The 25,057-nt window shown below is 35.5% G+C and overlaps 1 protein-coding gene across 2 annotated transcripts in view; it reads left to right on the top strand.

Annotated features, from left to right (window-relative positions):
- The window catches only part of GBE1 (1,4-alpha-glucan branching enzyme 1), a 136,928-nt gene that overhangs the window by 86,448 nt on the left and 25,423 nt on the right, over positions 1-25,057 (top strand). For both annotated transcript variants that reach the window (XM_056482866.1, XM_056482874.1), the window contains exons 10-12: positions 2,481-2,579; positions 5,130-5,240; positions 7,956-8,127. In XM_056482866.1, the coding sequence (XP_056338841.1) occupies positions 2,481-2,579; positions 5,130-5,240; positions 7,956-8,127 (382 nt within the window). The remainder of the gene's footprint in view (positions 1-2,480; positions 2,580-5,129; positions 5,241-7,955; positions 8,128-25,057) is intronic.

Here is a 25,057-nt window from a genome sequence, read left to right on the forward strand (position 1 = left end):
CCTCTCCATCTTTCTTGTGGGCTTCTTTCAGGTACTGGAAGGCCACAGTTAGGTCACCACAAAGGCTTTTTTTCTCGGGCTGAACAATCCCAGTTCTCTCAGCCTGTTCTCATAGCAGAGGTGCTCCATCCCTGATCATCTTCATGGCTCTCCTCTGGGCTGGCTCCAGCAGGTCCCTGTCCTTGCTGTGCTGAGCACAGAGCTGGATGCAGCCCTGCAGGTGGGGTCTCAGCAGAGGGGCAGAGGGGCAGAATCCCCTCTCTTTTCCCTACCCACTTTGGATACAGCCCAGGACAGATTGGGATTTCTGGGCTGCAGGAGCACACAGACAACTCATATCCACCAGCACCCCCAAGTCCTTCTGCCAGGGCTGCTCTGCATCTGTTCATACCCGGCCTGGATTAACAATGGAGGTTGCCCCAACCCAGGTGCAGCCCCTTGGACTTGTCTTGCTAAAACTTGTGATACTCTCATGGGCCCACTTAAACTGGTTTCAACCCAGGCATCAGTGAGAAATGTGATTCCTGTCTGAAGCCAGCATACCTGGCCATTCCACTGTCAAAACCAGCCATGGAGCAATGTATGAATAGATTCAGTCCATCCATTTCTTTCATTGTTGCTGCCTTCAACTGGAGTTATAGAGGAAAATAGGGCTTCTGCCTCAGCTTCACTTAGGCACTGTCCCAAGGCCCTGAAGTCCTTTTTGATCCCCCTTGGGTTACATGTTGTCACTTCATTGCCCCCTGTGTGGAGGATCAGTAGTGGGTTGTAGTCTGAGGGCTGTACCAGGCTGGGAAGTTTCCTGGTAGAGGTACATTTGATAGAAGATCTACTAAACAAACTAATTATAATTCTATCTAATTTTTTTATGTCCAGTTAAAATTTATAGACGTGGATAAAAATGCTGTTAAATTGGTAATTTTACTTCCCAAAAATATGGTTTTCACTATTGTGATTAAAGTAGATGGAAGCTGCTTAAATCTCAAGACTTGGACCTCCTCCAGACTGGCATCAAGGCATCACAGGAAAAGGCTTTTATTACATATCATCATGTCATGTATGACCTAGAGGCCAATAGTCTGTGTCTATCCTTTCTGGCTGATTTAGAAGAGTTACTGATTTTTAATCACATCTAAAAGTTTGTAAAGAATTTCCACGTCACTTTTTGTTTTTTACAGCATGTGGAATGTGGATGCAATTTTCTGTGTGATGCAATGGCTGCTGACTGAAGGGAGATAATGTCCTCCTTTGATCTCCTGGCTTTGCTGTTCACACAGCCTGGGATGTGCTGGCCATCCCTGCTGCCAGGCCAGGCTGCTGGCTTAAGCTCAGCCTGCTGCTGGCCCACAGCCCCAGCCTGGCTGGCCCCAGCCCGTATGGATACAGGAGATGGTCCGTCCCAGGGTCAGGATTAGCTTGGTGGCATTCCATGGTGACATTTCTGCTGATTGATTCCTCCAGCCAGTCCCTCTGGATGGCAGCCCTGCCTTCCACCCCTGGGATGCCATCCATGAGCTTCCTGGTGATAGGGTTGATCTCCTCCCTGATGTCAGTGTCTGTATGCCTGTATGTGTAAATGTGTGTGACTTGATATATAAATACCTTTTCCACTATTCCAGTGCAGCAATTGGATTGAAAACTGGATTGAATCCAGCAAATCAGAATGAGCTTCCTAATTAAACCCTGGTTCTAGTCAGTATTAATTCCATAAATTCTCTTGTGTAGATGCAAGGGGTGTTTGTTAATCCATAACCGCTGTCAGTGAGAAGCCATTCCCCCACAAAAGTTAATAAAATTGAGTACTGATGGATATTTTGCAATTGTTGGAGACTTGCATTTTCTATTCAGATAGCTTTAGAAAAGAAAGCTTCATGATAAAATTGCCTAACAATGTGGTGAAACAAATATTTTGAGAACTTGGAATTACAAATTTAAGAATAGTCAGCATCCATCAATATGAAACTGGAAAATTATGCAGTAAGAGCATGTCACTTTCCAAGGCTACCTGGATCAATAGGTTTGGCTTTGGGAAAAGAATAGAGATTGTATTTTTCTTCCTTAGTGTACTTTATATTTAACCTTTTTTTATGCCATTCCTTATGCAAAATATCAATAAACAGAATGAAGGTTTAATTTGTCTTTTGTTGACTACTTTGTACTTTCTATTGATTACTTGGAGCTCAAGAGAGCTAATTATTTCAAACTCTGCATCTACTGAGGTCTCTTCCCATTCAAATATTCTGAGGTAGAGTGTTTGATGAGAAAAGTCATAATGCTTTTCTTTGTAACTTTTGCATTCAAACAGCACATTTGAGTGTAGTAATAGCTGATTTAAGTTTATGCTTTTCTCCCTTAACCAGGTCAATCTGTGAAGCTGTTTATAGTGTGTTTGTATATCAGTATTACTGTATGGTGGAAAGCATGCAGTAATATTTGCAGTGCTGTGGAAATTATGTTGTGGGGTGTCCTGTCTGTTGCAGGATGTTTCTGGAATGCCAGCTCTGTGTCGGCCCGTGGCAGAGGGAGGAGGAGGGTTTGATTATCGACTTGCCATGGCCATCCCAGATAAGTGGATACAGGTGAGAACTTCTTAAAAAAATACATTCTGCTCTTCAAAGTGGGGTGTTCCTCTGTCAGTGCAACACACAAACACTTCTGAGTCCTACTGACAAGTTTTGCTTTCTTTGCTTTTGTTAATGTGCTATTGAAATAAATTCTGACAGGCTTGAGCACAGATATTAGAGGCTGAAATGAGAGCTGTCAGATTTTATGTAGGTTTCAGGTGAGGAAGTTCAGGAGTTGGGATTCACATTCCAGCTGATAATTGTTTTCTTCATACAGTACACATAAGCTCGATGTCTTTGAAATGACCTGTATCTTGCAACAGCTGTAGAATGTTTAATCTATATTGAGTATAAACAGGAATATAAAAAGTTAGCCACGTGCATATAAATATATAAAAACAAACAAAAAATCACTCCATAAACATGCAATAACCACCTGTCATGGGCCATAGATATTGGCATTGAATATATATAAATCTAAAAGTTGAAGCAAAATAAACCTAGTTGAATTACACAAACACCTGCAATTGATACAGGAGGGTTACAAAAAAAGAATAATATGAATCTGTAAATATTAATAAAATATGACTACAGTAAGGATTTATATCACCTTTTCCTTAATATAGAGAATCACAAGAAAAAGTATCAAATACTAAATGATCTGAAAATGCTTCTGCTCATGTTTTAGAGAATATTTTTCAGGTAGATAGAAGATTAAACCCAAATCCTTTGGGCTGGCATGATGATCTGAAAACAATAAATGTTTTATATGACCACTAATGCTTCAATAAATATAGTGTGTAGCTAAGAATAATAATTAAAAAAATTAGCATACTTTCAGCGTATTTCAATTTTGTAACTAGGAGATAGAGGGCCAGTTGAAAAAGAGATATCAAGCCTCTTTTCAGAAGGTAAACTTGACAGCTTTTCCAACAGAGACACCATCATTAAAATTTGGAATGTGTAATTTAGGCATTTCAGTCCTAAAATGCAGTAAGGGCTCATTTTTTTAACAACAAATACATAATTGCAATGTTTTGTGGGTTTCTTGAAGTTTTGTTAATTTGGTTTTTTGGGGCTTTTTTTTGTTCCTTACCACACTTTAGGGCAGGCAAGATGAGCGATTTCCTAGGTAAACAAAATGCAAGTGACCAAGTTCATGTTACATGGAAAAAAAAACAAACTGTGAATTTTATGAGTGCAAAATATTTGCAATTTAATTTAGCAATCTCTGATGTGGTCTGCTTCATTTAATTTGCAATACTTGGATAGAAAACATAACTGTGCTGCAGTAAATTCTGTTCTTTAACTGGAGAAAATGTCAGTTTTTCCAGCTTAAACTGGAAAAACTGACATTGGCTTGACATGGGACAGCATGGGACACTGATGGGATGTTGAGTGCAAATCAGTTGTGGTTGGGATTGTAAAAGAGCTTAGAGTGATGCAGACAGGAAGCTTCTTGCCAAAGAAACTGCAAATAAGTGACCACAGTAGAGACCTGGAGTTAGAGAAAAAGATGATGCAAGAATTTGTTACCACATTTCTTGAAGGGAAAAATAAAGCTGAGATGATTGAAATGGAGAAGTTTTATCAAGCGCTCCTAGACTGCTTATTCTCATTTCTCTCCAGTTTTTAAGTATATGCCTGTTAATAGGAGATCTTCTAAGATTCCATGAATTCTTAGGAATCTGTAAAAGTAATAAAGATAAACTGTTTGTCACAGCAGTGGTTGCACATGTTCAGATTCAAGATAGATGTAGTATGTAACATGATGCTGCATAGGGACCTCAATGTGTTCAGAGACAGACTTTATGGACCTAAAAAAAATACATCAACAAGGAAAGGGAAAAAAAGACTGTTTAGGAGTATATGGGCAGTTACAATTATAATGTTAAATTTTAAAGTGTGATATTGCCCATCTTGGTACTATTGCCTTTTTATCACTTCTATTTTTATGTCTATATATTTGTGTACATGCATTTAAGTAAGTTATAGTGGTCAATGGAGATCTACAAAGTGGTGTGGAAAAAAAAAGAACAAACACTGAGATTGAGCTAGATTTAGGAGAGGAAGGAAATAATGTGCTATGAGGCAGAAAATTCCTATTAATGGGATTCAGTTTGAATTACTAAAAATCAAGAGGTAGTACCACACTGCCCAGTGGTTAAGCTTTTTTTGGAAGCTCTCATATGCCAGGGATACCTGATATTGTGAACCAGGTAGATCTGACCCCACGTACTTCTTCCTTGGTTTTGGATCAGTGCTCTATTGCAAGTCCTATCAATCATATTATCCACCAGAGGATTCACATAATAAATGGCAAAACCTGTTGTCTGTGCTTCCCCAAGGAGGTAGAAGAAAAACAAAGTATTCTAGGTACTATATTTATGTGATAAAATTGAAAATAATGAAACAACTCTTTGAATTATCAAAGAAAGCTCATCACTTCAAAACTTGGGATTGTGAGAATACAGTTCACAATCCACTGGAAATTCCTGTGCCAAGATAATGTTACATGTTTTTACTTAAAGCAACTTTTCAGTGATTTTTGTTTTATTTCTGTAGATTATTAAGGAGCTGAAAGATGAAGACTGGAATATGGGCAATATTGTGCATACATTAACAAACAGGCGGTATGAAGAAAAATACATTGCTTATGCAGAGAGTCATGACCAGGTATTTTCAGCTGTTTGCTTGTTCATAACTAAGTAAAAGATCTTATTTAGGAGTCTGGCTTTTTTTTTTTGTTGGTCCCTTTTAATGAGGAAGGAGTTGAGTTTGATAGAAAGAATTTCAGAAATGTGTAGATTTGGACTAGTGCCCATTTCTTGTTTGGGTATTTTTTGTTTGGTTGGTTTTTTTTGGTTTTTTTGGTTGGTAGTGTTTTTTTTTTTTGTTGTTGTTGTTGGTTTTTTTTTTGTTTGTTTGTTTGTTTTTGTTTGTTTTGTTTTGTTTTGTTGTGTTTTATTTTATGATCCTTTAAGTAGAAGAATCATCCCTGGAGTGCATGGGTAATATTGGTTTTTGTATTTCATATAATATTGGTAATATTGTTTTGTTTTTGAGCAAAAATGAGTCATAGCTTCTTGCTTAGCCTGCCATAGGACATAGAGAAGTGCACAATCCATGCTTTTAAAAATCCTGTTTCCATTAAGTAAACTGGAACACTGCTTCTGATCAGCATAAACAATATGCCAATTTAAGAAATTTGCTTGTGACTTCTTTTCACTTCATGAAAGTCTTTCCTTTCTGGAAGGATTGAAAATGTCATCTTTTGAGATGTAAATGAAATGTTCTGTAACAGTTTGGTTCAAAGTACAGCATTGTATTAGTTGTGTGTATGGAAAAATGAAAAAGTTATGAGTTTGGATAGCACTCATCTCCTACAACCTTTTAAACTTTGTTTCTGAAGAGTCAAAAAACACATAATTCGGGAATTGTAAAATTAGCAACTTTAAATCTTTTATTTTAAAAATGATATTTTATTTAAGTAACCGATCTTTTTTCCTTTATATGAGAGGTTGATGTTCCATTTTCCTGTACTTTCTATGAAAAATGCCAGCAGAAATGTCCAAAATAAGTCTATTTTGTAATGTTTTATTTTATAATATATATAGTATATAGTCTATTTTATAGTATATTTTAAAAAGAACATTCTGAGTTTACCATTAATTGTATCCATTTTGTGTACCTATTTACATTCTAATCTCAGAGTCTGTTATAGTGTTCATTTAATGCATGATCCTGATAAAGAACTTCAGAAATTACTTGGAAATTTATATTATTCTATAATATGTTTTCATCAAAGCTGATTCTTCACCCTAAAGCACAACATATAACATTACTGTTGCCTTTCTTTTATTTCATGCTGATTTTTACCAATTGAGTTGTTTTCCATATCACATATGACTGTTGCCAGTCAGCATACAAGGCCTTGTGCTGTCAAAAAAGCAGATGCAATCCTGGAATTATTATGAGTGGAATAGAGCAAAGAGCACAATCATCAGCATGCCACTGCAGTCTTTCCTGATTTGTGTGCATCTTCAATGTTAGAGACAGGTTTGGTCCTGTATTCTTAAAGGATACACAGCATAATGCTGTGGAGAGAAATAGCAGGTGTGGATTGATTTTCATAAGAAAAAAAACACTGAACAGAATAAGATTCTTTGGGGCAGTAAAGAGATCATTGAAGGGGGAAATATATCCATTTATAAAATCACAGCTGCCACAGAAAACATGAATTTCTGCTCTTCCAATGGAAAGATTAGGGGATATTAAATGGCACTAACAAATGCCACATTCTGAGTCCAGAAAATAGTTGTTCATTGCAGTCTTCAGTCTTGTCATTGTAAAGTTTGGGTTTTTTTTTCCTTTAAATAGAGTATTTTTTACTGAAGGGAATAATCTATATATGCTGTTATATTGCTGGAAAATGAAAGGATGATGGTTCTTTTCAGCTAGACCTGTTTACAATTTATCTGTATCTCTGGAATTTACTAAGTTTTTGTTCAAGAGTATAAAACAAGAATTGGGCTAATTGAACAAAAATCAGCTGTTTAAATATAAATCCTCCAAATTTTTTTCTACTACCTGCCTGATAATACATGGAATAGCATTTTGTGGCCTTTCTCAAGTAGCAGTGAGCACTAGCAAGTTAATAATTCAGTTTTTTCTTTTGTGTGAAATCACAGAAGACCAATCACATTCTTGATTGCATATAAGTGAATGCTTCATATTCACTCTGCATGTCTGAACCAGGGTTTTGTTTATACCCATTTATTTTTACATTCCAAGAACTTTTACTTTAGGTGATTGCTTTCTTATTTTCTCTGTTTCCAGTAAAAATTCCAAGTGATGGGTCAGTTGTGACTTACTGAATTGATGCTGATATTTCATGTTTGATATCTGTAGGTGAAAAAGTTGTTAGAAGTAGCTATGCAGTTTGAACCTAGTAGGTGAAATGTATGACCAGGGGTTAGACAGTTGCTAATCTGTTATCCTATACACTCAATCTCATCAGTCCAGGAGCCCCAGTAGCAATGGGAAGAGTTGCAAGGGCAAAACAGACAATTGGGGCTGACATCCAGTTGAGGCTCAGCTCATGAACATCAGTTTTTGGCAGCAGACCAGATCTGTGTTGCACATCACACAATGCACAGATGATCAGAATATAGGGTCAGAATATAGGGTCACCATGACCTGATGATTATTGGCTGTGGCAGGATGTTTCCTGCAGGAACAGGGACTGAGCCATGTCCTTGGCTCCTCAATGATCTTGCAAGTCCTCCCCCTACAATACAGATCACCTGTTAAAAAAAAAAACAAAACCAAAACTTGGACCCTTCTATTGCACCCAGGTGTTTCCATCAGTGTCTTTTTGAACTGTTCTAGGCACTGGTTGGGGATAAGACACTGGCCTTTCACCTGATGGATGCAGAGATGTACACAAACATGAGTGTGCTCATGCCTCTGACACCAGTTATTGATCGTGGGATACAGCTTCATAAAATGATTCGTCTCATCACTCATGCACTTGGAGGAGAGAGCTATCTGAACTTCATGGGTAAGTAATCTCAGGAGAAAGTCTCTCATTTTCTCATCTACAGAATGTGTGGCAGGGAAATAAAATGATCTGACATCATCTTATTTCCACAGTATTTATCACAGTGCTGAAATTTGGAGCATAAATGCTTTTATAGATTTATTACAAAAGGTAATATGCATTGTTTTTCTGTCTGCAAGATGATGTATGTATGATAAGACAAGAAAATAAAATCAAGGTGGTTTCTAACTGTAAGAGAAATAACCTTTGCAACTCAGACTAGTATTTTAATTGTTGTTCTGCAAGTTTATCAGGTGGTGATTGGTAGCTCATGCAGCTGAGTTGTATTTCATCTCTATTCTTTTACTCTCTTACCTTTTTTAGGGTAACAATGAATTTACTGAAGATGGCTCTGTGCTTATTTCAGTTATTAATTGTCAGGAAGTAGTCTGGAATCAGTTGACCTATTTCATTGCTTCTTAGTGCTTAATGAGGTAGGCAAGGACAAATCACAGACACAGGAGGCACATTCTGCTATCAAAGCACAGAAATTGTAAGAGTTAGTGGTACTTTCTTCTGGTTCATAGACTGTAAAATAAAACTGTTAAGTTACTTCCTAAGCACGTTGCTACAAGGCAGTTCAACTGTTAGTCTAATTAAATCAGCAATGACTACAGTTTCATGTCATCATCTTAAAAGTTGAGTATGCTTAGCTTTATCCAAAATTCCAAAGCTATTTATGCTGTTTGTTCTTTGCCACATTCGTTATTTTAATTTCTTTGCAAAATAGTTCTTTACAGTAAAAATTTTGTAATGTGGTCTGACAGGTTATATATAGCATTTGTGACAGTCTCATGAGGAACAAAAAAGCTGAAAGCCTGCTACAAAATCACTTTCAATTTTCTGATGATTTTACACTTGAAAATTATAGAAATTTTAGCTTAGTATTTTCTTCTACTTTTGTGGTTAAGTATTTTGTTATCTAGTTTAAGGGGACTGTTGTATCTGTATTGCCCTTCTTCCACAATGGTGTATTTAGCATCATACTTTCTCATTAAAACCTGGAGAACATAAGACAATGGTGACACTGGATTTAAGTTTGCTTGCATTGGCACATACTCTTTATTTGGAGAAAACTCAGAAAATACTGGGTTGATTTTCTTAAAAAGAATTGAAGCAATTTCAATACAGAACAAATTCACTATATGCAATACTATTAAAACTACTATTTCCAATAAAATGCAGGGATTTTTTGTTTTGTTTTTATTTTTTTCCCCAAGAGTGAAGAAGAGTTAATGAAATAAATATTTATGAAGTGTGCAATGATGCACTAAAATGTTCAAGGTATGAGGTGTATGCTTCCATTCAAACTAGGGACACTACAATAGTTAAGGAAACAGGTGTTTACTAAATACTCCATCTAAACTGCAGGTGTCTTGGCCCCAGATTGACTTAGTAAGATTAGAAATATAATCAGTAATGCAATGTGGCATGTTAAATCCTGTGTGTCAATGCTGGCTGATTGAGCAATTAATATTGGGTATCTCTGAGTACTGCAAATGGCTCAGTAACTACATTATAGTTTGCTATATGTAAAAGGTGAAAAGATTGTAATAACTTTTGGAGGAGAAAATAAATTCTGAATATAAATTCAGAATGCTGGCAAGCCTGCTGACTTAAAATGCATGTTGCAACATGCTATCTAATTAAGCAAATGCAGTGACAAATGAGTTCTTCAACTTGCAGGTTTGTGTGAATGCCAAAGGTAAGAAAGAGAAGTAGAGTGGGGGAAGGAGTGGAAATCTTCTTTCACAGCACCTGGAAAAAACATTCCAGATGCCTCTGTGCTTCCCTAAGTCCTTCCATTAAATATCTTGTATTTTCTGTCTCTGAAAATCCAGCAAAGAAACACCCTGCTTTCTGAATGCTTTGCTCACCTTAAGGAAATACAAACCTCATCTAAAAAAATGTTGTGTCAGGAGTAGAAATCTCTATTCTCAAATATATCCTGGAATTTCTCTTGGAAGATCTGGAATAATATTTAATGACACGTGTTTCAGCATTGTTTGGGCTCCATGCATGCAAGCAGATTCCTGTTGGCCAAAGTTGTGCATCAAACACTGATTGTGGCTTTCTCTCATCTTTCTCATGTTTCACACTCAGATGGTTCTCTGTCCTTCTTATGTCTGAGAAACCACTGCAAAAATCCTGAAAGCTGATATTCTTATTTTTCATGTTTCTGGGTGTTTAATTTTCACTGGAAGCTTTTATTTTTCTTCCCACTTGCTTATATCCCAGCATTGGCAATGAGTGTTGTATGCAAACTTAAATGTGAATAGGAAAGTTCTGTCATTTCAGTAAATTGGTTCCCTTGTAACCAAAGCCTTTGGGAGCATTCTTTCCTCCAGTCTGTGTTTTGGTTTTTTGTGCAGCTTTCCAGATGATCTCTTGGGCTTCATGTGTGCATCTGGCATGGAAGATTTAACCTAGGAAGGGAAAAAACTCCATATGCTTGGCTGAAATTCAGAATAACAATGATAAATGTCCTGCAGCAGTGAATGCACTCTCTGGAAGGCCAGTTTTTTTTTTTATAGTGATAGCAAATAGTAGCAATTATTTTGAAACTTTTGCTGTGTCTAAATTATCTTCTTTCAGAGCTGGTAGAGAACAACAATCCCAATATAGATTGTGCAACCCAGCTCCTGTTTTAGACAGATTTTAATACTGAGACAGTTACAAGTCAGAAGTTGTCACAGAATTTTTGCAAGTCACGAAAATTTCAAGTTTTTCTGCACAGTGCTTTAGTGAGGACCACATGTGCTTCTTAAGGAGTTTCTTTCTTTACTAATTTTCTATGAAGACCTTGACATAGACAGTGCACATTTGAATGTCTGAACTTTAATGGCACTTATAGGCTCAAGCAATTATAATGTGTATATATTCAATAGTGAAAGTAGTCTTTTGAATTGTAAATAATAAGAAAAAAACCTCACTCTTCCTACTCCAATATTTTTGTTTGTAGTTATATGCATACCGAAATACCATACACATCTAATTACCTTAAAACCAGAAAATTATTTGCAAAAATATTTAGCTAGTAGATCTCTGCCCTCTCTAATATCAGGATTTGAAAACAAATCCAAAATAAAAAACTTGTGTCTGACTAAAATTCTTGATTGTCAATTTTAGTCCCATATAAAATAACAAAAGAGCTCAAGACTGGACATAATTCCTCAAGCACTAAACAAGGACTGATAGAAGTTGTTTTAAGGAATCTTCTAATCTCAGCTTGAAAATAAAGCAACCACTGTTGTTACCCAGCAATGTGTAACTTCAGTATAAAGACTCACACATATTTCCTGAAAATAGTACTTGAATCACCACTACAAAATTGTTCTGTCTCTACATCCTTGCATTTTCTTTTTGCTTCATTTTTCATTCTGTCCCTGAAGACAAGCTGTAGACAATGGTGATTATTGTTCTTTAAATGTTCCTTTTGTATTTTCTTGTTCATTGCATGTGCCCTGCACTTAGGGAAACCCTGCAGGACATGTAAAAAAGCTGTGCCAGTTCTTCAGTGGACTTGTTTCCATGGTCTCTCCTTATCTTGCAAGATACATCTGTGTGTCTAGATTTAGACAAGCAGGGGTAGTTGTTTTAGTGCCCCAAATATGCATACCCAAAGGGCCTTAAATAGCATTTTGGGTCCCTGAAATCCTTCATAGCACAAACACTTACTGTTTTATGTCACTGTTGGGTCTTGCTTTTCATCTTGCTAACAATAATTTCCTTGGCTCTTCTTTTTTTGTTTGTTTGTTTGAAATTGGCTTAAGCTCAAATCTATTGATTTAAATGGAGATTAGTTCCTACATGAACCTCTAGCACTATTTTTCATGACTGTTCCATGGTAAAACAAGTCTTGATTAAGACTCCAGAGACCAAGTTTCACTGAAAAACAACTTTTGAGACTATACATATATATATATACACATATATATATATATATATATATACATATATATATACACACAGTTAGGAAGTTATTTGGAGTACCTAGAACATATTTTGCAATCATGAGCATTGACTGATGATGTTATGTTTGGGTTGACATTCACCTGTTTCACTGCTATCTAATTTTTCTGTTAAGTTTCCTCTTTCTCACTTGTTGGGTCATTTACACAGCAGTTTTATCCACCTTCTCTAGTTTTAGAAGTTTTTTTGCATGCACCAAAAGTTTCTTATGATAAGACCTTGTTTTTCTTTGCCATTGAAAGTAAAATGCTATGCATCATCTATTCCTCTGAGTATTTTAGAGAGAGAAACTTAGATTTTATTTTTTTCTGTTATTTACTTTTGCACTAAGGAATTTCATAACAGCAGGCCCTTGAAAAAATACTGACAAACAAGATAATAAATGGTACAAAAACTATATCAGTTGCACCAATATCAGTGTGAGAAAGGTGTGTGTCATTTTCTTTAATAATATTAAAAACCTGAAATAAAATGGTGCAGCATAACTGACAATATAAATAGGAATGCTACTTTAAACAAAATCTGAACTACTATTTTTATTGCTGCCTATTTTAGATGAAAAAGGAATTTTATCAAGAACAAGGATATTTAGCTTAAACTAAAGGGAGTTTTTTTCTGTTTGGTATGCTGCATTTTTACACTTTTTTCTGCTCATTGTTTTAGGCCTCTTACATCTGTGCACTGGTTACAGGTGACTTTTTTGACCATCATCTAAAGAGTGGCCTTGGGGGAGCATATGCTCTTCAAAGTCCCTCATTTCAGTCAGCTCCACTGGATAAGCAGCCTTGAAGTGCTCACTTGGTACAGACTGCAGCTTTAGGAGAGGTAGTCTGAAGTCATGCTTCTTAATATGCTTGCCTAAGATAGATAAAAAATGTCCTGCCAGTTCCAACAGGTGCTTAAATTCCATGGCAGCCTGGCAGAAGACAATTATGTTCACTTTAAAGTAGAAAAGAAGTGTGTAATCTGAAATCTCACCTACAGTTTCTGAGAGACTTAGTGGTAGACACCTACAAGTTTATTGCATAATATCCCATATGCAACCCCACTCACAACTTGGCAGTGACAGTGGGAAGAATCCAAATTTATATATTAGTCTTCATAAATCACTTTGACAGTCTCTTCTGCAAGGTCTAGAGGTACAAACTGTTTGTGTTTATTAATTTAGTTGATTGAAGCAAGCTTCATTTCTACACTTGCTCAAAACACATTAGAGAGTCTGGGAGACAAACAAAGAGAGACTGTCTCATAATTCAAAACTAAATCACACACAGACCTGTCTTATCCCACCTCTCCACAAATTAAGTGTGTCCAAATATTAGGAATCTGTTGTGTGGGTTGATTGTACATTCTCCTTGAAAGTGTAGGGAGTAAGGCACTATGCCTTTGTGTATGTTATTTAAATATATAAATAAAGCTGTTGATGGCAGCAATCTATATGTGGTGGTGCATCCATGTCCACACTATGATCTCTCAAGGCAGAAACCTTGAAACAGAAACCTTCACAGTCAGCAGCATCCTCAGAACTGCTTGAGACCCAGCAGCTGCTGCAGCTGTGTTCATGGGGTGAAATCCAGGTGGGATTTTCCAGGATTGTAGAGGAAATAGTCTTCATCGAGTGCACAAGTGGCACTTTGTTTTTCTCAGAGTAATGCTGATGTTTCCTTAGTTTGTCCCCACATCTGCTGAGTATTGGTATGACTGCATTGCTAATGGAGATTTATGGTACATCAAGACATTGACATTGTGCATCAGTTACAAGGTGTTGTTTGGTTTTTTTTTTTAAGGATGGGACTGCTATTTTTAAAATTTTGTTTATTTTATTTATCATAATGCTTAGTAGCATCATTTAACTGTGGGGTACTGTTGAAACTTCTCCTAGTTCATCAAGCTTTGTTCCTAGGGCTCCATCTGTTGCCTTGCATATTGTATGATTTGTACAGCTGACAGTTCAGACTTCTGACATCTCCACTGTCAGTGTGTGAGTGCATGCAGCCTTGTCTGCTAATATAATATTTGATGAGATGTGAGGGCTTGCTAAAGAATAATGAATGGAGCTGTAAAATAAATCTTTCAGTTACTAGAGCTATAAAAGTTCTGTTTCTGTTTGTATGACAGCTTTCATTTTGGGGTGTTTTTTTTGTTGTTTTATTTGTTGTTGTTTTGAAGAAAACAGAAATAGGCCTCTATATTACAATTTTATATAACTCTACACTATATATTATAACTTTACTATGTACTATAACTTTCAGCATGGGTTTATAGAGGAATTTCTCTTTTCAGTTGTTCTAAAATGTAATATATTACAGAAATGATGACAAACTCATATCATTATGAAAAGCTTTTTTCACACCTAGATTTCTGACTCTACAGGACATGGCTGTTATTTTCTCCTGTCACAGTTTTTAGTTTTTCTCTCCACAGCTATAAGGTTCAGAATTTCTTTACAATAAATTATAATTAAACTATTTATACATGACATTGATTAGTTTTACTTAGTTGTCTTTTATGGAAAAAAAAGTAATTAAAGATAGATTCAAAGACTAAATTATATTTTGTTTTCATTCTCTTGATCATAAGTTTAAATAAGTTTAAAGTCAACAGATTTACTTCACTTTTAGATTTTTATTGTTTCCTTAATTCAGAATGTAAGCACTGTAGTAAAAGCTCTGTCTTAAAAACATGTCTTAAATTTCTTGGAATTTGTGCATATAAACACACAGTTTGTACATAAAAATTTGTTTTGATTAAGCATTGTCCAAAATTAAGATTTGAGTAAAAGACAGAATATTTTTGCCTGCTAGTATAAAACTATGCTAAATTTTTTAAAAAAATTATAATATATAAAAACATTTTTATATCTGCATATGCAAATTTTTCTGTGTGTGAGTAAACATTTCTTTGCATGTGATTCATTGTTTAAGCAATTAAACAGCCATCTTAAACTTCCTTTGCTGTGGTTAACTTTGATTCAAGCAAAATGCTTTGAATATCTTCTGTTTATATACATTTGAAGTGCTTTAAACTTACTTATTACAGTGGCTTTAAAAATGTCAAAAGCTTTAAAAATTTAAAAAGCTTGGTTCAATCTATGAAGAATTTAATAATCATTAGTGCTTCAGAAGAGCCTTCACATTGTTAGGTGTGTAAAATGCCTTCTTGAGATGATTTTGCTCAGACTTCTGCTTCTACTGCTGTGTGTCCCTGGTTGAAAGACACAATGCAAAACTGAAAGGAAATTAAAAATATTTTCAGATTTTCAAGTAAATACTAAGTTGATCTATAAATAAAAGTGAAGCCCAGAATTCAGATCTTCATTATAATTTGCCTTTTTGAGACAGTAAACTTTGCGGGGGGGATGGGGGGCTCTCTTTGTTGTACCTTCTTCAATAAGTTCATGTAATAAGATACACTTTTCACTCAGAACTTGGCCTCTGCCATGTCACAGAACTGGTGAATAAAGAGTCACCATTCATGAGTTTATCAGTGTCACTAATGAAATGCTTGCTGCAGGAGGTCACTCATTTCCTGGATGCCAGCTGTCTGCAGAGGTGGTCTGCCTGATAAAAACTAAATCCGTGCAAGAACTTTGTGTTCTAAGAGCAGGAAAAAAGAGCAAGCATGTCCATTCAAGCAGGGGTAAATATGATGTGGATGTTAAAGCTTTTGTCTTTTATCCCTGCTGCTCACTGTGTTACATGCAATTTTGATGCTGATAATTTATCAGTACCTAAGTTGCTTGTTTCTGAAACCACACACAGCTGTGTTTTACTTCTGCTTTTTGTAATCTGTCTGTACTCTCTAGTCTGGAAAGGTTTGAGAGAAAAATAGGACTATTTTCTCTAAAGACATCTACCAAAGAGCAAAAAATTTCTTCCTGAGTATACTTGGTAGATTGGCTTTTACAGAGGTAGAGAAAGGTGGTCCAAATCAAGTAATTTAGCAACATCAGGCTCTGGTGGGCTGGTGTAGGAGCATGCAGAGGGGTCTGTTCATCACAAGCCTGTCTTTGGTGACACTTTGCTCTTTCTCAGGCTGGTTTCTCTAGGCAGTGCAGAGCCAAATAGATTTAAACCTCCTGTGTTACTCAGTAAGGAATTGTTGGTTTGAGACAGGGCTGCATGGGTGTTGTTTTGTATTCATAAAATCTGAATAATGGATCCTTGGGTATATATTCCAGTTTGGATTGTAAAGCAGTTGAGGTAATTTGAAATGAATTCATCTCAGTACTGTCATTAGTTCCCCAGATCAATGCAGCTTAAGCCGAGATAACACTTTGTGATGATATTAGAATAAAAAAAAGACATCTTTATGGGTTCAAGAGCTTATTTTCACAAGATATTATTAGCTTTGTCCTAATTTTTTGAAGCCATCAATCCAACACACACAGAGGAATTTTCTAGAATAAGAATTTGAGCAACATTGTATTTAAATTTGCATTGATTTTCAAGAGACAAGGTATTTTCTATTTTTCCTAAGAACTTTAGAGCAAAGCATATTAATTAGGATGAGAACATCATTTATAAATGTTGACATATTCTTTCTCAGGTCTCTTTTGAGATCTTCGATTTGAAATTCTGTAGAATTGTAGGATGTTTAGGTTCTAAAATAGGTTGGTCAGAGCCCCATCCAACCTGGCCTTGGACAATTCCAGGGATGGAGCATCCACAGCTTCTATGGGCAACTTCTTCATTGTCTCGCCACTGACACTGCAAAAAATTTCTTTCTACTGTCTGATGTAAATACCAGTGGAATTTATAGTGGAGTAATAGTTTTGAAGGGGGATTGTTTTGGGGTTTTTGTTAGATTTGTTGTCTTTTCCAAATAGTACAGACACTTTTTGAGTTGGAATGCCTTGTTGAATATAAAACACTACTTCTGTCTTAATTTACTACATAGAAGTGCAGGGCAGGAGGAGTAACAGGACAAGTGATCAATGACTCAGGGAGAACAGGATTATTCACAAAGCCAAAAGTACTAGTGAAGTCTTTTTACAGCCAGAGGCTTAGAACTTATACTCAGTTGGGATAAGTATTCAGATCTTTTTATGAAATTCAGAGCAAGTTCTGCAAGCAAGGTATTTTCACAGAATATCTTCTCAAGTGGCATTTTTAGAGAGATTATTTAAAAGCAATCCAGTAATCCACTCACTCTTGATTTAAGAGTCAATCTGTAGACTATGAAACAGCTCCCTGAAGCCTCTCATATATATTTTTTTTAATCCTGCTAACTGTTAATACAAAATACTGTAGGAAAGCCTGGATCATCTGGGTGATTGTATTATAGGTCAACTCTCTGTGCAGCTTAAGCTCACAACCTTTATCTTCATAATGGAGAAGTGTATGGTCTTATTTCAAAATATTAATGGAGGAAAAAAAGGATATCTGATGGAAGACATTAGCCTGTGTTAACATACACTGTTGGATTGGCAGCATGCTTTTCCATGATTTATCTTGAGCTCCTAAAAAACAAACAGAAATCTTGGTTCAAGCTGAGCTGTTCTTGTTTGTTTATTTTCATGATTGGTTATTTATTGTAATTCCTAGTTGCTGCCACCATTTTAGCAAGTCATGAATTGTGCATAATATTGCTTGAAGGGAGAAATGCAGAAGTCTGAACATGGGTGGACTTCCATAACTCACATTTTGCTTTCATCTAAGCTAACACAGTCCAAGTGCTAGTTATATGTAGATACCAAAATACTGTGTGAATGTATATTCTATTTTACATAAGCCTTCATTTGTGTTACTATGCTTTTTTCCTCCTTGTACTTTTTAGCTGTACTTAAATAGCTTTTATGTATTTCTTCTTGAATATGTGAATGGTTAGTTCTTCAAATATTTTTATTTTTCAATACATTTTGTTTAGCCTGGGGAAAAGGAGGCTCAGAAGTGACCTTATCACTCTCTATAACCACCTGAGAGGAGGTTGTAGCCAGGTAAGGGTTGGTCTCTTCTGCCAGATAACAAGTGATAGGATAAGAAGAAATGCTGTCAAGTTATGCCAGTGAAAATTTGGATCGAGTATTAAGAAATTTCTTTACTGAAAGAGTGGTCAGATGCTGGAACAGGCTGCACAGGGAAGTGGTGGAGTCACCATCCCTGGAGGTGTTTATCACGTGTGGCTCTTGGCAATGTGGTTTAGTGGTGGACTTTGCAATGATTCTATTTGTGTGATGATTCTATGACTATTCGAAGCCCACAGGCTGATAAGCATGGCAAACTATTGACATATTCATTTCAATAGGTGTAAAGAAAACTTGCCTTCTTTGTGCAAATTTTCTCAGTATGTGAAATTTATTGTTCTGTTTGGAGAGAGGGACAAAAAGGAAACAGGAAGGAAAAATCAATATTGCACTCGACTTGTTACCATTCTGTGACTAGTCTTAGAATTATAGTAGGCTATTTATTAATATCCTGCTTTCCTGCTTATGGGTTGGAAACATGTGCCCTAATTAAATATGAGTCAGGGAGTATCTTCATTTAAAATAGTTTTCATTTTGTGGAATTGAACCTAGACATAATTGAAGTTTTCAGAGAAATTATCAAAGTCCCTTTTTGTATTTACTAGTTGCTTTTATGTTTGTAAGCAGGAAAGACTGTGTTTTTAGTTTATTTCCTACATGGAAAGCTATTTCATATTTTGTACACTGCACATATGATTACAGAACTAAATCCATTACTTACCTTTGGAAACTGAAATACAGGAAGAGGCTTGTAGAAATTTATAAAATTTATCTTAATAAAGGTGCTGTATACATGTCATATTCTCTCAGTAAATTTTTGATTTGTGTTTTTTTTTATTTCCCAGTTCATAAAGGGATGATGTGATCCATGTCTGAGATAATTTGAGGCTGGGCATGAGAAGTTTTTTACCAGGCTCCTGTTAGAGCCCTGTCTCTTTTCTTCCCTCCTGCTGTTACCATGAAGTATTAGGTTTTCAAAGGATACGTTGTTTTCTGACAATAAAATGTTCCCATTAAGATCTAAATAAGAAAACAAATATTGAAATAAGCTACCACCATAATGTGACTGTGTGAAGGAATGCAATGAAACAAAACAAAATGAGTAATGACATTGGCAAATATTCTTTTGCAGATAAAGGTGTAATTTTACTTATTTCAGAGGATTCTTCTCCCCCTTTTTTATAGATGATCCATGCAAAGCATTTATCACTTGAGCAAGATTATTTTTTTAAGAGAAAAAAACCACAAAGGAATGAAAAATCATTACTGAGAAATTTCATATGTCCAATACAAAATGTTTTTGTGCTAGTAATCTCTAATGGTTTCTTGTCTGTGTTTTGTGTTTTGCTTTTGTCATTTCAAATTTCCATACAGCATTGCTGGAGGGGGAGAGGAGAAATCATCTTAGTGTTTGTACATATTTGGCTTTCCTCAAACAGTTGTAACAATGCTTTTCAGACATGGAAGCAGATTTGGGGTTTTTTTCTGAGATCAAAGTTTACTTTTTCCCTTGACAAAGAAGTTTTGTCTTACAGGCACAAAAAGCATTATGTGCAGTATATCTTCATCTTGGCCCCTAAAAAAGCTGTATCTCTTCTTTGTGTACAGTGCAATGACAGCATGAAGTGTAGTACTTTAAATGCATTAATATTTCAGTGAATTGAAACACATTGTTTTTGAAATAATATACATAATTAATTCCAGCAGTTATGTGAAACTTTGGGGTAGGGAAAGGAGAAATTCATATGAACATATGTTTTTAGGAAAAAGTTGATCAAGGTAAAAGTTTGAGGTGACTAATTAAATGAGATTGCTTTTATTATTTTTACACTAGTTCAGAGGTATTTATTTCAAAAGTGAATAACAAATTAAAATTTTATTATGATTTAAGCAGCCATAATGTAATCTGGGAATAATTTCTGCTCTGATTCTCATTTTTCAGTATAATTTGTTTTCTGTCTGTTAACTTGGTGTCACAAGAAAAATCTAAAATTATCAGCTAGTTATGTCTTGAAAGGCTCACAGCTTTGTTATGCCTTCATCTGATTCAGGTCTTGATGCTAATTTAAATATGTTTTTAGCATTAGATGAATACTGTCATGTTTGCCTCTGTGTATATAGCAAATTTGTTGAGTTTCAAAGCCAAAAGGGTTGGCTGTCCTCTGAAAATAGAGAGGCATGAGATAATGACATGAACAGAGGGGATGGCTCATGGTGAACCTCTTCTTCTTTGAATCTGAAAGGTTCACAGTTCTAGACCATTCTTTTACAACTACTTACTTGTTTCTTAACCTTTTTGAACAAAGTTATTTGAAAAAAAAAAAAATCATGTGTGGAGACAGATAACCATGGTACCTTCCTTTCTCATGGGAATTACTCTGGACAAAAGTTAGCATTCTTATCTATGAAGACATTTGTTAAGAGTCATCCCTTCCTCAGTTGCCACTAGAACACACTATCTAAAATTCAACTTTTCCTCCCACCTGCACCACAGTCAGGAAAAGCACAGGATCACTTTCCAGTGATATGTCCCATACATTAAAAGTTCTAAATGTACACGTTCATATGTGTCTGGAGCTCCCTGTGTAATGTGTCCATCATCAGGAAATGGACTGTGTTAGTGGCTCTTGGATTTCCCAGCTATTTGAAATTTTTTCTGTAATAAACCCTGAAAATTGGGAGACCACATTAAAAAAGTGGCAGAAGCTCTGCCTGATGGTACTCTGAATACCTCTTAAAATCCCTTTATCAAATGACCTGTTATTAGGGAGCAAATGTCCATAATCTTTTCTCTAGTCTTTCTGGCTGTGGTGAGAATGATTACCTGAAGAAAGGGGAGTGGAATCACAGCACTTAAGTCAGGGCATATTGTAGCTCTTCTGATGTATTTTAAAGCTGATTTTCAAGGCATGTCCTCTTCAGAAGCAGAAGGGAAGGAGAATGTGATGGAGTAACTAAACATGCAGAAAGGGCTTTTTTGGCCACAACTGCTTTTTGGAAGGCTGTGGTAACATTTAGTTACAGTCTGGTTTCTTTCTGTGTTATATTTTAAATTTCAACGAACAACTGTTCTCTTAATATAGTGAGATTTATTTTTTTCTGTCTTCTCATATAACAAAAACAACAACAAAAGGAAGCAGCAAAACAAAACAAGATGAACATCTTCCTGGATAACTGTGCTCAATTCCTATAGATTTTGGTGACTATTTTATAATTCTACCTACTGCTTGCAGCAAAGGTGCCATCAGTACCAATTCCTTAAAGTCACTTTATCTGAGTGATGGTTTTCCTTCAGCTTCCAAAACTATTGCCTTCTATTTGTTTTCCCTTTTTTGCTTTATTTTCTTTTCCTTTTTTCCCCTTTTTCCTGCTTCTCAGTTTTGCTGACACTAGTTAATGTTCAGGTGAGTCAAGACTACCTTTACATTGTGAATCCAGCCCATTTGGCCACCAAGATACTTGAAATCTTCTGCCCCAGCCTGCACTGTGTTGCAGTCTCCACATGCCCACTCATACTGAAAGACCAGCAATTATTCTGGTATAATTAATCATAGATTAGTATTAGAAGGTGATGCTCTTCAGAGGCTGGTTCTTAATTACAGCCTTTCTTTATCCTCTTCTGGTGTTGTAAACAGTTGTAATAGAATTTTAATAATATACAAAGAATATATTTCTATGATATTTTAATTTTCCTTTTTTGTTCTTGTACTCTGAGGTGTGACTAAAGATGACTCAAGGATCAGGTATAAGATGCTTAAAAAACAAATTTTGTGACACTTCCTTTCATATAAGATGTGTGTGCATAACGTCTACGTGAAGCAGTTGTAAATCTTTGCTACTTTTTAAAATCTGATGTGGTGAGCATCCTAAGACTAAGTATTTTTGTGGAAGCAACACATCTCAGTGAATCTAAATTAATTTTGATTTTTAACATTCTTCAGGTGCAGTCTGGTAGATTACAAGAAGTACAGAATACCTCCTTGAAAGCTGTATGAGATTTGGTCCCTGGTCTAGTAAGAGCAAGAGAGAAGACCAGGGCAATTACTGCCTTGAACAGAATTACATCATCAGAGGTTTCTCTCAATGCACCCCTCCTGTGCACCTTCATTAGTGCATCTCATTTACAGACAAGGCATTTCAATCTCAACCATGCATTTTCTGTTCAGGAACAGTTGACTTTAATATACAGACTACTAGCCATAAGTAGTTTAGTTGATTCTCAGGCAAATGAGGCTTCTTAAAATCTGCCCTTTCTGTAGCATGACTAGAGACCCTGACTCCTGATCTCTAGCTGTTCTTTCTGAAAAAGAAACCCAAACTTGAAAATTTCAATACCAAAAAAAAAAACAAAAAAAAAAAACAAAAAAAAACCCACCAACAATTCAAATAATCTTGCTGTAGACATCCTCGTTATGATTGACTCTAATGAGCAGAGATCTACCAACAGATTATGCTGTTGCCATGAGAGTATTATGCTAGGATTTTTGAAATGTGCTAAAACAAATAAACATGACTTAGAAAAATAGCTGTCAAGTGTCTGGTTAGAGTCTTACATAAACTACTTATCATCTTTCATTTTTTATGTAAGAGTAGCTTGGAAAAAAAAATCCCCACAAAACAAAATTAAAAAAACAAAAAACAAACAAACAAAAAAAATAGCCCCAAACTGTGAAGCTGACAATGAACAAGTTGAAGGCAGGAAGCAAAAGACTCTAAAACAATGCAAAAATGCAAAAAGTCAAGAAGTTGATGTGGGATGTTCTTCTGACATACACATAAATTATGTTTATACCAGCATAAATATTTACCATCCACTGAGGATACTGCTTTTGAAACACACAGCAAAGCAGCAGGTTTGTTTTTTGTTTTTTGTTTTTGTTTTTTTTTTTAATATCAGTGTATTTTAATGCTAGTTTTTTTCCCAGATAAAGAGTCAAATTATCATGAGAAGAAAAATCAGGAAGTTATTTCCACTTGATAGGGTTTAAACTGGTTATGGTACTTGATTAATCTATTAATTTACTAGTAAGCAAAAAGCAAATGAATCATAATGTAAATGTACTGTTTAATTTGGCATAGGCCTAATGAGAATTTGTAGCTCTTGAGGCTTCCTCTTTTCTCCTCAGGTTGCTCAAAATATTCACACTTTCACAAGGAGGTTTTATTCCCTAGCTTAAATAGTCAGTTAATTTTTACTCCAGGTGATGTCATTCTTCTCTAACCATCCTGCTTTAATTTGTCTCAACTCCTGTTAGATGTTTATTTGAGCAGCCCCATGGGGGCCCCCATATGGGGGTTGGTGGTTTTGGTGTGTCTTTAAATAGAGCTGGAAAACACCAAACCATCATTTGTATTGGCTGCTAGATGTAGCTATCATCACTCTCTCCCAAGAAAATATCTTATGCAGGGTTACTCTTACAGCTTATGTGTGTATTGATTTCACAAAAGGGTTTTGTGTGAGCATTTGAAAGTAGCAGTATGAGAAGATTGGTTTTACTTGTTTCCCCACACTCAGAGTTCTTTCTCTACACATTCAATTTTTCTTGTGAATCTCCTTATAACATTTACTTTAATAGCTATAGAAAAGCTTATTTAGCTGATATGTCTTCTCTCAGGACTATTTTAAACTATTAACTAAGTGACTCTCGAAATGTGGATTTTGCATTTATATTTTCTGCTGCATGTTTGAGTTTTACAGATGGCTCATATTTCATTCATCCCTCAGCAATAGCCCTGAAACCAAAGGAATAGTTGGCCAGTCTTTTCCAGTGTCAGTTTTGGCATTTATTTTCATCTGTTGTGTAAAGAAACCCAAACCAACACCGAAAATCCCACACAAAACCAAACTGCAAACAAAAAAACCCAAAACCTTAACATGGTATGACCTTAAATTCTCAGTTCATGATTATTTACATACATTATTATCATACATTCTTTTGCTGTGAGGTAGAAGTACAATAAAAATGTGAATGTCTTCCTGCTAAGTAGTGAATTAGAAGTCATTGTAGAAAGAAAATGCACTGCTGAACAGTAGGAAGGCTGGATCTTGCCAGGACTATGCTTTTTATCAGCTCACTAAAGTGAGTCTGTTTCTTGAAATAAATTTTTTAAGGACATCTGTAAGAGAAACCTGACTTTAAAACGCTTGCAGCTTTTCTTATTTTGGGAGACAGTTTTGTAATGTGAGACATTGCTAATATACAAATCTGGATCACAATATTTGCCTTTCTCCTTAATGATGGGTTTGGGATTACTGACCAAGCACAACACACATTATGCTGGAGTGGTGCTGTCAAAATCCATAATAATTGAAAAATTGGGAAATACATCTGTATGTTCCCAATCTTTGTTTTCTGAACAGTATTTAATTGGAAGATAAAATTCTGGTCAAAAACTTCTTCAGTACATGGTGCCATGATGTTTAATTGCAAAATTGGGAATCTGAAAGGATTCCAGTGTAAAAAGTTTGTTATCTAATATGATGTGGCTAATTTCAAAATCATTTTGCTATTTCTTTACTTTTCAGTGTGGTAAAATTCTCTGCTAGCATTCAAGATTTTCTGCATGATATAAGTTGTTATCAAGATTTGTAATCCTTTCTTTCTATAAACTTTTATTTTGAGAGTATGATGTTGCATTTTACTCTCCATTATGATTTCTGAATATTCTTTTTGTTTTTCCAAGGACAACTAATTCTTAAGCAAATACCCTATATATCTAAAGTATATATCTATATATCTATATATATCTAAAGGCTTCAGGTAGGTGTTATTTCCACCTAAGACTTCAGCTGTTGTGTAGAATTATGCATAGAAACAAATACATCAATTGATTGGTTTTTTTAATACTATGTTTATTTATATCTGTGTATATGCAAGTTCATAGAAGGAGACATTACAGTAACAGGTTGCTTTGAAACAGTGCTGAATCCTGCTAATAAATCACAGATTTTAT

This window comes from Oenanthe melanoleuca, chromosome 1, assembly GCF_029582105.1.
Source record: "Oenanthe melanoleuca isolate GR-GAL-2019-014 chromosome 1, OMel1.0, whole genome shotgun sequence".
NCBI lineage: Eukaryota > Metazoa > Chordata > Aves > Passeriformes > Muscicapidae > Oenanthe > Oenanthe melanoleuca.